This window comes from Mesocricetus auratus, unplaced genomic scaffold, assembly GCF_017639785.1.
Source record: "Mesocricetus auratus isolate SY011 unplaced genomic scaffold, BCM_Maur_2.0 Super-Scaffold_100007, whole genome shotgun sequence".
Classification (NCBI taxonomy): Eukaryota; Metazoa; Chordata; class Mammalia; order Rodentia; family Cricetidae; genus Mesocricetus; species Mesocricetus auratus.
In genome coordinates, this window is record NW_024429191.1 from 36,419,774 (window position 1) to 36,437,135 (window position 17,362).

Genomic DNA, 17,362 nt, shown 5'->3' on the forward strand with positions numbered 1-17,362 from the left:
GCTTCCTTCTGCGTTTCTGTGTTGCAACAACTCTGTGGCTCCACTCCCTGGATGTGGTGAGCTGTAAAATATCTTTATTTGCTGTTTTGTGTTTATTGGAACCTCAATAGGCTTTTGATAAAGGTGTATCCTTGTTGAAGAGACGGCATGCCATGTGGCAAGAAAATGTAAAAATAATGAAGAATTATTAATAAAACCATCACCTTGGTGCCATTTGAACTCCAGCCACTGAATCTCTGTCTCACTATTCCAGCATATGCATAGTGTGCTCTTGCATTTAATTATTGCCCACATCAAAAAATTGTGAGCCATTATGCTCATACATCCAATTAAGGAGATGTCTGAGTGTGGATTTTAATAACCTTGAGAATTTATTCAGTTAGGCCAAGAGCCTAGGTGCCTCTCATCTATTTTATGTCTCTTTGTAGCAGTGCACGGGGAGCGGCTTCAAGCAGGGTATACAAACCCAATTCGATAATTTAAAAAAAAGAAAGTAAGAAATAGATCAAGTTAATATCAGGCTCATTGTGGCCAGAATCAAGGTATGCAGCCTCAGCCATTCCTCATAAGCAGTCTCAGAAACCTGGGATAGCTCTTTCCACAAATATTTTCCCTGACTTTAAGATGATTAAAGGCAGTCTGCATTCACGGTAGGAGGGTGGGGACTGTGGAGATAATTCAAGCGTTAAAGTGCTCATGGTACAAATGCGAGGAGCAGAGTCCTGATCCCTTCCATTACCAGCATACCACACAGGGGTCATGGGAAAAATCACTTCCCCACTTCAGGCCATAGTCCATCTGTCAAATAAGGACTTAGATGGGGTAACCCAGTCTTCCCTCCCAAAATCCATGTTGAATGATCTATTACTATCAGGGTGCTAAACCACTTAGGGAGGAGAATACAGAATTCAGAAAACAGAGAGGGTGTCTGCATGTGGTTCATGCCCCAGTGACTACCCACTCATTAATGTGACCACCTGAGTAGCCCTGACAGAACCCGCTATGAATAACGGCCAATTCCTACACCACACGTGAGGAATGTTTTGTGGAAAAAAACATGCAGTGAGTACTTAGGCTTTCTCCTTAGGGTTGTAGTGATAACCTCCCCCTGACCCTCACCACTCAAACCAGTCAGTAGTGATTGCAGATCCTGTATTCACTTCTTCATAGCTGTGCAACCTAAATGAGCTGGAGTTAGCTCTCTGTGACTCTTTCTCATCTGTCAAAGAAGCTAACAGCATCACCATCGTTACACGGTAAGGATGTTACAGTTTTGTGTACTTGGGACAGTGAAGGGCATCGCGTAAATAGCCAGTTGATGTCAGCTGCTGTCATCACCGCTCTGTCACTGTAGGTGTGGGTGTGACTAATGAGTACCCTCCCGTTCTGTCTTTCAGATTGTGAAGCTGGAAAAGAATGGCATTGGTTACCACTACATCCTTGCCAATCTGGTGAGTAGAGTATGAGCCGCGGTAAAGGCTTGTACTTCCCACACCTAGTGTCTGAGCTCGTTTCACTCCCACCTGATTTGAACCGTGTAGGAGGATGGGGCAATTCACAGTAGCATTGCTAAGTCTCAGAAGCACCAAATGTACCTCTTTCCCTCTACCCTTCTGCTCTAGTTTCTTTTCTGTTGCCAGAACAAAGCACCCTGTCTAAAACGTAATTTAAGAGACAGAGGCAGTTATTTTGGCTTACAGTTTCAGGTACTTGTCCATCACGGTGGGGAAGTCAAGGAAGGAACTATTAGCTATCCTTAGGTGATAGTGAGATGCATGCTGCAGTGTAAACTTCTCTTTCATAAGAGCCCCATCTTTGATCAGTTCTGGTCCTAGCAGTGAGGAAAAATCACCATGTCTTAGAACAGACTGGCAATGTCTGGATCCCATTGGTTTTGAACTCAACAGTGGTTTTACTATTCACAATTATAGACATTTAAATCATAATTATTCTGAAACTGACAAATCTTTAACCAAGAAACATCTTATATATTAATCTATATTAATGTCAGTTTAGAGAGGCTTTTTTTCATTTTATATACAGTCTAGATAAGCCTGTGTCTTCAAAAAAAATGCTTTCACTTTAGCAGGCTGTAGCTGTTTATTGGGTGCTATTATTTTGCACGCCATGGAGACTCTTTGGTTTCTCAAATCCTTTGTGTGCACATACTTTTTATGCAGATGCCAGAATGTGTCCGTGTAAGTTTTCTCTGGCAATTGTCATCTCTGTCATGTCTAATCTTCCTGTGTCATGGTTCCCACTTTTATCTTTTATGTCATAAACTTTGATTCTTCAAGCTCTTTTTCTCCATAGTCAAATGTAATATTCTTTTGTACTCAGACCCATATTTTAGAGACTTTAATATTAAATCCACAGACAACACAATACCACACACTAACTTACGGCACTCACTTCCATGGCGCTGTGTGTATTTATGGGGTTATGAAACCATCACAACGTTATTTTAAAAGTTCATCACCCCCAAACCCATGCACATCAATAGTCATTACATAACTCACCCTCCAAGCTCCCACAGCCTCGAGAAATCACAAATGTATAGTCTATCTCAGTGGACAGTAGCTCATTATAGAGAGACAACCTGTTTTGCTCATCCATTACACAGCTGATGGACTTCTAAGCCATTACTGTCTTGGGACTGGTATGATAAACACTGTGTTGTATACAAGTCTGACCCATGAAATACACTGAGGCTGGGGACTGCTGGGTTGTACACTAAACCCTGTGCTAAACACTTTCAGGAACTCCGCAGTTCGTTTCCATAGTGACTATAGCAGCCATTGAACTTAAACCCATAACACATATGGCCATACATCCATTTCCCTTGATAGTCACCCCTTTTACAAAGTGTCTCCATTGCCTTGACCTGCCTTCTTAACTTTTTATCTTTCCATTAAGTTGTGGTATTTGCTATATTTTAATCTATAAGAAAAGTTTAAATGTTAACCTTACTGAGATAAATATATATCCACACTCAGTTTGAGTCAGGGTATCTTCTTCTGGTTATCTCTGGGAGATGTTGAAGGAAAGAAATAAAAGACTGGTATTTTATACTGTATTAGGAATAAAGGTCATTAGTTGAATTAAGGCACATAATCTGTGTCTAATATTGGAGTCTAGACATCTGTCTAACCCTTAAATTCTGCCCTGTCTGCTCTCCAGCCTTAGCTTGTCCTGGATTTCCCTCTCTTTACCCTCTGATCCTCCCTTGCCTTGATTTCCCCAGTCAGTGCGCTAATGTCAGAGTTGGAACTAAGAAGGACTTCCTGAGAGATATTAATTTAGATTTAGGTGTCAAGGGCTATATCCATCATCTTTTCAAGGTATTTGCATTTTAATGAGTGGCATCTGTTTAGAATCTTCATGGGGAAGCCAAGGAAAGAACATTTGCAAAAATGAAACCTGTTCATTAGAAATGAGGAAACCTGTGACATCCCTCATATCCCAGATCCACAGTGCTGGATGGGACCATGGAAGCCAGTTCCATCAGAACCTCTTGCTTGTAGGGAAACTGAACCATTAAGGGAGTATGGCTCAGCCTGTCTAACACAGCAGTGAACAGTGTAGGTAGGCTAGTACCAACGCTGATGACAGCATCCACTGCTCTAGGACACTTGCTGCTTGGAAAAGAATGGAACCTGGGCAAAGGCATGCACAGCTACCTCCTTTGGTAAGACAGAAATGACCCAGTAGCCTTAGAGACTCTGAAGGAAGAACCCAGGTAGTTAGACCACCAGCCCTCATCTGTCACCAAGTGACCCCACAGCCACAGCCTCCCCAAGCCAGCCCCTCAGGTTACCCTATCCTTCTGACCCACATTTTTCTTCTTCTGACCTAATGAATTCTCAGATCCTAACAACTGCCACTAATAGGCTGCAAATTGCAAACACCAGCCAGATATGAAAGACTAGCATGTTCCAATAGATTAGTTGATAATTAGGCTTCAAATTCCTAATTAATTCAGTTTGAGACATGGTGGAGGATGTGCTGTGTTTTCTTTCCCCTTCAGAGGAATATCACAATTTATACAATGATAATTTTTAGAAATTCATCCACATAATTAGCCTGCTGCTGCATGGAGCTAGCCCTCATCTTCGGAGCACTGCAGCTCGGGTGCAATTACAGAGTAAGGCACAGAAACCTTGTGGAAAGGATAAGCACATGCCATAGTCCTTTCCACTCCTTCAGAAGGACTGGGCTTCAGAGCAGCACCCAGAAACCTTCCCTCTGGCCACTTTGAAGGATGCTGTGGGAGCCAAATCACCACCCATGGAGAGCTGCCAGAGGGAGGAGGAAAGGGGAATGGAGCATACGGGGCCAGGGGGTAGGGGGTGGTAGGCTGGTGGAGAAGGAGTCTGAAGGCTTCAAACCCTGCTTTATGCCCCAATGTCACTCTTGCTTAGCTAACGTTCTGAGCAATCAAGCATCAGACCTCAGTTTCCCCATGCGTCATTTGGAAATAGTTCTCTGTCTTCTTAGGATGTCATCAGAAAAAAAAACAAACATATTGTCAGGTGATACTTTGTTTTGAGCAGTTAAGCATCCCACACAGGTAGATAATGTTTAATTATTTTTATATTTTGAGATTATAATGTAATTATATCATCTCTCCCTTACCCATCCTCCCTTTAAATCCATTCATATATCACTCCTTGCTCTCTTTCAAACCTACAGTCTCTCTTTCATTAATAACACATACTCATAAATACACCCTGCTTGGTCTGTGTAATATTACTTGCATGGATCTTTTCAGAGTTCAACGTTTGGTGGTTAATAGGTAATTGGAGTGCCCTCCCTGGAGAAGACAATTTCCCCCATTCCCAGCATTCCTTGGTTACCTGTACAGGGTTAAGGACTCATGAGCTTTCCTCTTTCCTTGTTAGCATGTCTATTGCTGTGGTTCCTGTTCAGCTAATGTTTGAGCAGTCATGTTGTCTAGACATTATGGGTGTAGCTTCTGATACTCCTAGGAGGTATAATCCCACAGTGAACACCTTGTTCCTCTGGCTCTTAAAATCTTTCTACCCCCCTCTTCTACAATGATCACTGAGTCTTAGGTGCACCAGTTGTATTATAGATATATCCATTGGGACTGTGCTCCACAACTCTGTGTTTTGATTGGTTATGGTTTTCTATAGTGATCCTCATCTGTTACAAAGAGATGTTTCCTGAATGATGGGTGAGGACTACACTCACCTGTGGGTATAAGGACAAATATTGAGAGTGTAGTTAGTGGTGGCTGTAGGTTCTCTAAGATCCATGACTTCACTATCCCTGAGTAGTTGCTAGGTTTCCAGTAGCAGCATGATCTCTCTCTCTTGAGTGGACCTTACTATGTCGAAGATTTGTGGAACACTAGCACATGTTTGGGCCATGATTATCCTTATAGTGGTTCTTAGGTATCATAGCTGGGTAGGACTGTTGGTTGCTTCCCTCCTTTGGAAGCTTGCATGGTACCTTTTAGTACCATGAAAACTAGTCCTCAGAGAATAGGTTTTGAGGTAAGTTCCAGCTCTGGGGCCTCTGGGCCCTGCATCTAAAGTGAATAGTGTTTTCAGCAATAGGGACTTCCCTAGGTTAAGAATTCATACTAAAACTTCCTTGACACCTGTGTCATTCATATGTGTGTATATATGGGCATACATGGTTACATATCTATTCTTAATTTACATTATATAACAACATAGATGAATATTAATACAACACTGGACTCTCCATCAGTCCTTGATGAGACGTTGATGGAGACTTGACCTTGGAGAGCCATTTCACTACACCTTCATTATCGCAAACCCATTTTTTGAGATATAGCTCATATTTTCTACTATTTACCCTCTTAAAGTAAATAATCCATGGATTCTTGACATGTTCACAGATTTATACATTTATATAATCATCCTTTTAGAAATATAATACTTGCCTTAATTCTTTCAGAATTTCATGCAGTTATGCAATGTGTTCTGATCATATTTTCTCCCACTCTGTCTCCTAACTCCTCCCAGATCCACTCCCACCTCTCCACCCCTCCCATATTTGTATCCTCTTGTGTTTAATCTTTTAATAACCTGCAAAGTCTAACGTATGGGGCACATATACTCCTGGATATGTGGCCATTCACTGGAGCATGGATGACATACCTGGAGCCACACACAGACTTAAGAAAAAACTGACTCTCCTTGCTCCAGAGGCCATCAATTATCAATAGTTTCTCAGTTAGCATTGGGAGCTCAAAAGCCCCTTCCCTGTCCATGCTGGAATATTGAAAGATTCAATCTCCGTGTGGGTCCTCTTTGGGCAACCACGACTGCATGGGCACCTTTGCCCTGCCATGTCCCAAAGACTCTCTCACAGCAGTCCTCCCCAACCTCTAGTTCTTACAGACTTTACACCTCAGCTTTCAAATGGTCCCTGATATTTGCAGGGAAGGGATGTAACATTGATGCCTCATTGGGGGCTGGGAACTCTACTGTTTTTGTTTAGAGAACACTTGTGCTCTACACTTTGATCGGTTGTGAGTTTCTGTGTTAACCACTGTCCACTGCACAATGGACACTTCCTTTTGAGGTCTGTGAGCTGTACTTACCAAAGGGTAAAGACATGTCTTTTGAAGCCACTCATCTAGCAAAGTGATAGTAATAGTGGCCTATGAGCCCCCCAACCTTGGGCTCTTGGTTAAATTTACAGTTTTGGACATGTATCTCCTCCTGGCCACAATAAGTTTAATGTGTCTTCATCACATGACAGAGAACTTCTCTCTAACCATTGGTCATCATTCCTCACATCACCCTTACCTCACACCTATCTTGTCCATCTACACTCCAGCCCTGCTTGCTGTCTCTCTGTCCTCATCTACTCCAGACATACATTTCTGTACCCTCCATAGAACTCTGATGTTATATCCTGACACTCCTGATGGCTCTGGCAGTAGACATATCCTGACATGCCTGATAGGTTTCGAAGTAGACATTATAGTCACCTTTCCATATGGAGAAACAAAGGTACATTGACTTCCCCAGTGTCACCACATTTATGAAACAACTGAGGTGGGCTTCCCCACAGTTCATAGAAGCCCAGAGTTCATGTTCTCACTACTGTAGCCTGTGACACTGGATATAGGAGAGTTAGAGAGATGACTGTAGAACAAGTCCCTGTCAAGAGGCTTAAATTCAATGACAGTAATAAGTCCAGAATGAGAACTCAATGAGTGTCATTCAAACAATCCCATCTAGTCTGGTAGAAGCCGAGGGAGGGATGGGTTCTGGTCTCCCAGTGTTTACTTAAGATCTTGGGATCCAGAGCAGCCAGCCATTTATACCACCACTATGGCCACCACTAACTCCAAAGGCCTTTAGAGTCAGAAGTTTTGATCCATACAGCAGCTAGTTCACACCCTCAGGTTGATTTCCTCAGCCCAAGAAGAAACTGTTCTTTAATCCCTTGCTCACCCACACTGAGAAATCTGTAGACTCCTTCTGCAAGGTCTAGCTTGCCCACTCCCCTTCCCTCAGCACCATATGGGATCACATTTGCCTCTGAAGCCTCTTGTAAGGGAGGTGGCACAAGCGCTGTTGGGAAGGGTGTCTCTCCTGTCGGACAGACCGAGGTTTAAATTCTGGTTTGTACTTATCAGCTCTGTAACATTAGTCAAATTCCTTATAGTCTCTGAGCTCCCATGGCTTATGTCTAAAAAGAGGTAAGGATATTAATTGCCTCCTCCAGTGATGCTATGAGAATTAAGCGAGATGAGGTAGGGGAAGTGCTTGGAGTAATACATGACCCCAAATGGGCACTTAATAAGTGTTGGTAATTACCAACATAATTACCATCATCAGTGTCATCATCGTCATTACTGATATTCCTATCTGGGGACAAGATACCATCTTTGAGCTCCCTCAGGCCCCTCCTACATCAAATCTCATCTCCTTACTACATGCAACCATAGCCCCAAGTGCCTTCCACTTACCATAATTGAGATTAGGAAAGCCACACTGATCATAAGGCGCCTTCTTTGCTGTTAATCTGAAACACACAATGGCAGCACGTGGCCTGTTTCATCTACTTCTGACTTCCCAGGGCCTGGAAGAGGGAGCTGCAAGGAATGAATTTCTCTCAAAAGTCACCCCAGAAAGGCACGCAGGAGTGAAAGGGTGATGCAGTGGAGTGGTTTCTCAAGAGCATTTATGCTCGGACATCATGTACTTAAAAACATTTTGTGTCTGATAAAACAAGCAGAGAAGGGCCAGAAAATGGCTCAGTGATTAAAGCCTCTGCCAAGGACTAGAGCTGTATCCTCAGAAACAGTGTAAACACAGGGGGGTGTGGCAGTCTGGGAAGAAGGAGCTAGGATCCCATGAGCAAGCTGGCTAGTGAGACTAGCCACATCCAAGAGCTCTGAGTTTGATTGAGAGACCTGGCCTCAGCCTGTAAAATTGACCAGCAATAGAATTATCCCTGACATCAGCCTCAGGTCTCCACATGCACATACATCTACATGTTCACATACTCACATGCATGTGATCGCACACACATGCAAACACATATACACATGGGGAAATGAAGACATATTCCTGCAGAAAGGGCAGGGATGTAAATCCAGTCATGAATATGCAAATACTAAACAGGTGATGGGCAGGTCTTCTCACCCATTCCCTAGGGCCGACCAGCTCCTCCTCAGCTCCATGCCTAAGTGAGGCCCACTCTTCTGCCTCCTGGAATGGAGGTGCCTACCTCTAGGCAGTCCCCTACTTCTGGCAGCCATCCTAGCCTCTGCCAACAGGGTGTGGTCTGCATTCTGCATTCCCTGGTCACTTCTGGCTCTGGAAGAGCTGTCCTTCCACAAGCCCACCTGGAGCTGCTGGCAATGCTTGTGGCTGGCTCTTTGGTGTGTGCACCTTTAACACAGATTCCTTCTTGCCCTCTGGTTCTTGGTCCCAGGGTGTGATTCTGACAGTTAGCTAGGCCACCCTGTGGACTGTTGATGTCTCATTTCTGGTACTGCTGTTCTCATGAGGTATCTCCACTCTTGTCCTGTAAGCACTCTGACCTTGCCCCCCAACTAGATCAGATCATGTAAAAGCAAGGTAATATCTGTGGCAGTTACACAGTCCTACAGAAGCCATCTGAAACACGAGAATATGACGTCAGAGAAGAGGCACTGGCGGTGTGGGGCAGGACGTCCAGGACAGATCAAGACAAGGCACCTACCCACACATCAGCATGGGAGTAACAATGTGCCCTCCACCTGGTTTCAAGAACCCAGGAGGATTGGGCCTGAAGGTCCCCAAGGATCCTTGCCTTACCAGCCCTTTATTTTACAAAAGGGACACTCCTGCTCAGAGAAGCCTCTGAGAATCCCCCCTCCAACCCTTCCCCCACTGGATGGGCTGGAAGTGCAACATTGCTTCTTGGTGCCTGTTACATCTTTCCCTGGGATTGCCATGACAGCTAACTCTGGTTGGCATCATCCTGATGTGCAGGGCAGGGGCTACAGCAACTGTTCATGTGAGATGCCCCTACCATCGTTTACTTGGAGGTATTGAAGGTGCCTTAAAACTACATCCAGCAGGTGAGCAGAATGGGTGCAACAGTACCTGCCCCTTGTCTGTTCCTCTTCCTAAGGGTGAAGAGCAAACAAGAGTAGGAGGGAGTGGAACCCCAGGAACAAGGGAGCCCAGAAGCAGGGCTTGCTGTATGTCAGGCCCTGTCCTGAGAATTTGACATGTGGCAGAGTTAATACTCTGGAGATGGGTCATCTAATAAGTTTCATTTCTTCCTGTTATAACAAAACACCTGAGTGAAGGGACCAAAGGACGGATTAGTCTATTTTGCACACAGTATGTGGGGACACAGTGCGTCATGGCAATGGAGGCAGGAGAATAAAGTGACTGGTCACATCAAATCCACAATCAGGAGTAGAGAGAGACAAATACTGGCTCTGTTCAGTTTCTCCTTTTTTAAAGTTTATTTCGTTAACTTAGAAACAATCTTATTTTACATATCAACCCCAGTTCCCTCTCCCTCCCATCCTCCCATGCTCCCCACCAACCCCCCATCCCATGCCCCATCCATTGCCCAGGGAGTGTGAGGCCTTCCATGGGGGATCATCAAAGTCTGTCGCATCATTTGGGGGAAGACCTAGGCCCTCCTCCATGTATCTGGGCTGAGAGAGTATCCCTCCGTGGGGAATGGCTCCCAAAGTCCATTTGTGCACTAGGAATAAATACTGGTTCCACTGTCAGAGATTCCATAGCCTGCCCAGGCCTCCTAACTGACACCTACATCCAGAGGGCTTGGTTTGGTCCAATGCTAGTTCCCCAGCTTTGTGACTGAGGTCCATGTGCTCTCATTTGGTCAGGTCAGCTGTTTCTGTGGGTTTCTCCAGCATGGTCTTGACCCCTTTGTTCATCCCTCCTCCCTCTCTACAACTGGATTCCAGGAGTACGGCTCTCCTTTTAAATTTTATTATTCATTCTATGACCTCTAACCATGAGATGGTGTCTCCCATGCTCAGGGTGTATCTTTCCTCCTCCTCCTCCTCAAGATTCAGGGGTGTAATTGCATTCTTTTCTCTATAATGTATTTGAACGAAAAGTCCTTCCTCGCTAGACCTTCAGTGACCTGAAAGGAGGGACTGGGCCTATCTGGATCTCTGCTACATCCTTGTGACTATGATATGTGTGACAATGCTGAGCACTAATTAATGAATAAGCAGATAAATTAATGTATTATTAGCTAGAATATCATTTTCTCCATATTCCCAAAATAGCAAAGTCTATTGCCATAGCTCTTGGTTGCTCATCATAAACAAAAACATTGCTGTTGATGAAGATGCCACCATCTCTGATTACAGGACACTGAGAATTTAATCTTAAACTGACCAGGAAACTCTCTCCCTGGTGTTTAGCTTTGAAAGTGCTGTGAAGACTGCTGGGGAGTAAAAGACATACATAGGTGCAATAGTAGCATTAGTTACAAAGGTAACTAATCACTTTCTGACTAGCTATAAGGCCTGCTCTCTCGGATGGATTTCATGTCCTACTCTGTAAACTTTCTAAAAAAAACCCATGTCTGCGGAGATCACATGTCCTAGGAGTGAACCTACTGGTGTGTTTTTCTCTCATAGTTATTCTCTATAGGTTTCAAATTTACCATTTCTTTAGATTTTCATCCATTTTATACCATGTATTATTCACTTGGTGCCTACTATATGTGAGGGCCTGAAAATGAAAAAATCATCCATCATTTAAGAAATATGTCCCTTTGGAAGTCCTGCCTGGCTTTCTCTGCATAGTAATGTTAAGACTATATAGGAAGATACTGGTTGAGGTTCACCAGTAATTCTAGACATAAAAAGATATCCTATGCCAGGAGAGTTTTAAAGGTTGAACTTACTCTGAAGTTATGTAGGCCAAGAATCAACTGCAACCACAATCAGTTATGGCAGAAGTAAGATGAGGTTTTCTCTGGAAGACAGAACAATTTCAGACCATGTGGGGCATCTCCAAGCCTTGCATCAACAGCCCAGGCTGCAGATCCCTGACCTTCTAACACAAAGTGTCAGCAGTTTTCTCTAAACCCAGGACAGAGATCTGGTGATCCTGAGTAACCTCTATAATAGTCTGCCTATGATGGACACATGCAGAATCAGCCTGCTGTTGTGTTTGCAGATATTCGAGTGCACAGGTGTCTTTCTCTGACTTCAGAGAGGATTGGATAAGTCAACCCTAGGCCTTTTTCTAAAGTGGATGACGTGTCTATTAGCTTGTTTTTGTACAACTACATTTCATTGACTTGTTAGAGACTCGTAAACTGGTGTATTGCCAGAGATAGTATGGGATGAGATTCCTTAAAGGTTTGACTTGTTAAAGTGGCTAAAATGGGAAAATGTGGAGACTTTTATGCAAAGACATGGGTGTTTGATGACTAGTCATCAGCTGAAGACTATTCCACAGGATTCACTTTTTTCCATATTCCCCAGCATACACCTGTGTGATTGTAGAATTAGAGATCAAAGCTGAAAGCACCCTCAGGAGAGAAGTAAGTTGGCCCAGAAGTCCCTGCACCTTTGGGGCTGAAGCTCTGTTTTCAGAAGGAATCTTGGGGAGATCCCTACTGTATAAAAGATGAAAAGCAAGGCTGCCTTGGCAACCGTGAGAGTCTGAAGGTGGGCCTCCATCTTTTGTTCCTTCCCCAGTTGCAGCATGGCCACCTCTGCAGCCTGTGGTTGGGACGTATCTTGAAGGATTATTGATCTGACAGATGTCTTTGATAAATCAATAACCAGTTGTCTGTACAGATGCCCTAGAGCAAAGAGCTCATGAGCTTCAAAGACAGGACAAGAAGTTATGTGATTATCCCCCAAACCCTCTTCCTGGGGCTTTTATCTCTGACCTGGTTCACAATAAAACATATACAGAAAGTCAAAAGACCCCCTTTAGTCCTTGAGACAAGAGGTAAGGGCGGGAGGTAACAAGACTGATGCTTGCAAGGAAGTCAGGGACAGAGTGGGTTCCATTGCTCCCTTTATCTGCACATTCTTACCATGCCACCCTGGTGGCACTGTGGACCCTGCGGGGCTGTGGTCTTGCTTTTGAGGAGTGACTGTGGCCTCTGCCTTTGTCTGTCACAACCACAGACAGCAATGAGATACAGAAAGGCTAACACTCCAAGGGCAGCCTACATCAGAGGGGCTGAAGATAAGCATCCTGGTGTCCAGGGACCTCCTCCCTCATGTGAAGCTGAGGCCCATTCCACACCAGACAGGAAATGAATGAACATGGAGGTAGATGGCTGGGTGCCCAGAGGTTGATAACCAAGTCCAAGAGTCACCTTACTCCCTCCATCTCTCACTAGCCACACTAGTTTGAAAGAAGCCAATCCACTAAGTTTTCTCATGCCCAGTTTGCAAGTGTCAATAGAAAAACCTGACTCTTGTTGTCATTATGAGGGTTAAATGCAATAATCAAGACAATGGGCCCATGGCAATGCCTGCTAACTTGTTTGGTTCTGGCTGATTCATGCAAAATGCAGTGGTTGCTGTCATAACTTTAACAAAAATCAGTCTCCCTTGAGATCTGACTATTCATCTGTCTGGCCCACCTTGCAGAGCCTCAGAGAACAAATTTCCCACTTCTTTCCTACGACAACCCTTCTGAAAGTCGAGCACATCCTTCGCCTACCCTCTCAATCTTCTATTATGTTTCAGGCTGATCCTCTCTGCTCTTTCCAAACCTTCCTAATATAAGGAGACTTTTCAAATCATACACTCCTGTGACTGCTCTCCCCACAGAGCTGACAGCTAAGATTTTTCTCTGACAATTTGGGGGAAGCTTGACATGTTCAACCTGTGCCATTCAGAGTATAAAGTACAAGTTTTTGATTTGGTCTGATCTTACCTCTTCTTGATGTCAAGGCGCTGGGATGGAAGGGTCTTTCCCAATGTACCCATACTGGCTTAATAAGCCTTCATCTTGACATTGAACCTGAGCATTGCAGGACGTTCCTTCTCCTTTCTGCTGGGTGTGATATGAGCTTAGACAGGATGATGGGGACTGAACAGCATGTGGTTGACCCTCCTTTAAGGATCTCAGAAAAAAACAAAAGGAAGTCGAGCTTTGAGGCCAAAGCCTGTCAGCCTGAAAGTGCCCTGTTGTGGCTGGGGAGATTAGATGGCTCAGTCGGTAGAGCGTTTGCCTCACAAGCCTGAGGATCTGAGTTCGAGCCCCAGAATTCACACTAGAAAGCCAGGTGGTATTGTGACTGGAATCACAAAACCATCTACACTCACATTCTGGTCTTCCACCCAGGGTACTCTCAGGCCCTGGGCATGGATGAAGGGTAGGGTGCTCATTTCAAGGTTCCAGATAAGTCAGTACTTGTGATTTCTGTGCACAGTCAGGCAGAGATAGTTGTGTCAGGAGAAATCCAACAACCCTGTTAAAGGCATGCGCTCTTGCCAGGCATCATTTGCTCTGGGCTCCTAACCCTCTGCTGTTATCAGAAAAAATGTAACCATCTTTGACTGGGGTAATGGATGCACCATCCCAAATCTAAACTCCTGTGTCTCCTCCCTCAAGGGCTGGCAGTGTGACATGTTCACGAAGAGAAGTCAAATTGTGTGGTAGGGGGTTCACAGAGGCCTCTGAATGAGATCTCAGCAGAAACTGGGGTGAATTCTTTCAGTGACTTATGCAAATGTGCTCTTGGGCCTACTGTCCAGTTCCCTTCAGGCTGCTTATGGGATTAAGCTGGACCATATTTACAAGACATTAAAATGAATGTCTTGCTTTGGAGGGAATCTAGGAAAGATTTAAAATAAGCCCAAGGGTAGCTCTTGGTTGATTGCCTAATTTTCATTTTCCTACAGCAGTAACCCCACAATCCCCAAAAGGTGGTTTGGATAAAGCTAAGTCATGTACATGAGGTGGTTATTTTAGCTACCACCATCATTTTTGTTATTCTTATGAGCCTTGCTTTGGGACTAAGCTGCAGCCCATTGCTGTCCCTCAGCCCTAGGCTGAGAGATGGAGAATAAACTGAGCACTCTAATCAGATTAGAACACAACTCTTCAAATGCTGACACATCTGCACCACTCCATCCTGTGGCTTCATTGCCTCTCCCTCTTCCAGGGACTCACAATGGCCCCCAGACAGAGAGCACATTAGCTTCATCTGAGGTTTGTTGTTATGTTCTAGTGGCATTTAGGGGATCAAAGTGTATGACAGAAGAAGCTAAAATATCACGAACAAAACCCTGCACTTTCTCATCTTTCCCCACCCCGGTCCTAGAGCCCAAAGCAATTCCAAACTCCTTAGAAGTATGAAGTTACACCTTCACCATATTTGGTTATTCTGGCCATTTCTTCCACACGTCTACACAACATGCCTGTGCCTCTTTTCCTTACCCCATTCGCTCAGTGTCATCCGTGGCTCCCACTAACTATGTGATGAAACAACCCTGACCAACCCTTGAACATACCCAGCCTCTCCTTAAGGAGCAGGCTTGTGCTATCTTGTTTGATTCTTTTGATAATTCTATCCTCATAATTCTAATATATTTAACCTTGCATTTTGATTCACCGACATTAATATTTTGTCAAAATGAGGATCTCCTGCTTCCTTCCAGAGCTGCGGGATGACAGTCCTTAGGGGTAGCTAGCTTCTCTACAAGCACCTTCACATACACCAGGTAGTCCTTGTGTCCCTCAGATTAAGAAGCATCCTTAGCCTGCACTTCCTTAGCCAGGTCCTCTGCCCCGGGATGAAGATGGGAGGCAGGACATTCTGTGCATGTTGCCTGTTTGTTGGTCATGCATGGAGCTGTGATACAGAAAGAGGTACTTAAGAAGCTCCCAAAAGCAGAGCAACCCAGCTACTCCAGGAGTACCAACTTCCCAGTGTCTCACATAGCTGAGGCTGGAATAGACCTCTAGGTAGCCCAGGCTGACCTTTTAATTCTTGATCCTCCTGCCTCTACCTTATAAGTACTAGAATTACAGGGATGTGCCACCAACCAATTTAGATAACATTCACTCTTCAAAAAGAAGCACCTGGTGCCAGGGCTAAGGGGACAAAGAGTAGAAGATCTAACTTTGGGTGACAAGTAACTTGAGAAAGCAAACACCTGTAGCTTATGTCATTCTTTTTCAACACTAACGGTGTTTAGAACAATAGACTCAGCATTTGGGGATGCATTATCAAATACTCAGCATGGCTTGAAGAAAGTCATGACAGTGAAGTTTCATAGCTAAAACTTTTCAAGAACTGTAATTAACAACATGGCATCCTTAAACACATTAGATAATAGCATGAATAATATAGATAAAGAAAATGCACAAATTACTAAATAGTACCCCCCATGGGTTTTTAATAAAATGGAAAAGGAAATTGGAAAATGATTTAATTAAACCTATTTAGTAAATGTACTGGGGGAAGAAACTTAGCTTAATTTCATAATTCCCTGGCAGGCAAAGAGCTAATGCCTTTATTTCCTTTCTTAATCAAGGCCACATTTCTCTATTGACCAAGTGTACTCCCCTGCACTATGGAGAAAGCACGCCTGGTAATCATAAGAGTCTAGTTTCCCCATGATGAAGACATCCCAGGAGTCACTGTTAGCAGTCCCAGCATGCAATATTGCACTAGAGGAGAGATGTCAGCTCTTAGATGACACTGACCCCAACTGGCTTCCTGGTTTTGGTTCTCCTGGTGACTGTCACAGTATCTGTTCTTTTTCTGGGTTATGGGCATGCAGTTGGAGGGTTCCATCAGCTTGATTATGTGTGACCCTGGACTGGTTCCACTAACATTGTCATCAGGCTTGCTGGCGATGAAGCTGAGCTGAGTTCCTATTTGAGCAAATCACCGTTGCTCTTGGCCTTCATTATGCTGGGGAGGGAAAGTCAGTAGGGATGCCCAGGAGCTTGTTACAGATTGCAAGTGACAGAATCTGACTGCGGGAGATAATTTTCATTTCATTCTCTCAATAGCTATTTTGCGAACAAGATGTTCTTTTTAAAAGTCTCTAAAGAGTATGGAAAATCTCCCGACTGTGTACTGGCTCTTCACCAATGGTAAGATGGCTGTACTCTTATAGGATGTACCACCATCAAATGTGGACTGGGTAAGGAAGCAGAATTCTGATTTTACCTTTAAGAACAGCCGGCTGGTACCATTGGGCAAGCCAGTTACCTCTGTGTCACTCTGTGAACTGTGGTACAAGTTAATCTCAGCTGATTAAAATCACTCTCTGGCAGCTGTTGCCTTCTGGTCATGTTTCCCCTGGCTAATTGGCACACCTGCTTGAGGGACAGTCTCTAGCTTTATTCATTCTCACAGCAAGAAAGGATTGCACATCTGCCCTGGTCTGGGCATGTATGGCGATGCTAGGTGCTAGAACACATCAGTCAACAAGAGGGAAACTGAAAATGTTCCCACCTTCAGCAGTTAGCTAGTCAATGGAAAGAATGAGGACAAAAGGAACAGCGAGGGAAGATGATCTCGGTGGTGACAGGTGCCCTAGAGAAACAGCAGGCACAAAGTTAGAATGGGCCAGACTGAGTGCCGGAAGACACTCAGCTGGGGTTCTCCCACAAGCAAAGCCCAAAGCAAGGCTTCAGGAAGAAGCAGGTGCTATGTGCCAATCCCGGAAACACAGTAGGGGTGCACAGCAAAGAAAGCAAGACCACTGAAGCATGGTCCCAAGAATTCCCACCCTCTCTTCATCTCTGGATGTCAGCATAGAACATTCCACCAGCTCACGCATCAGGCTGGGCTGGCATCTACTAAGTCCACAGCTGTCACTAGTGTAGAGCTGCCCCTGGGCATGTGAGCTTGGCATGCCTGGCCT

The 17,362-nt window shown here is 44.4% G+C and overlaps 1 protein-coding gene across 2 annotated transcripts in view; it reads left to right on the forward strand.

Annotated features, from left to right (window-relative positions):
• The window catches only part of Gria1 (glutamate ionotropic receptor AMPA type subunit 1), a 319,841-nt gene that overhangs the window by 186,051 nt on the left and 116,428 nt on the right, over window positions 1-17,362 (forward strand). For both annotated transcript variants that reach the window (XM_005067739.4, XM_005067740.4), the window contains exon 5: window positions 1,398-1,451. In XM_005067739.4, coding sequence (XP_005067796.1) covers window positions 1,398-1,451 — 54 coding nt within the window. The remainder of the gene's footprint in view (window positions 1-1,397; window positions 1,452-17,362) is intronic.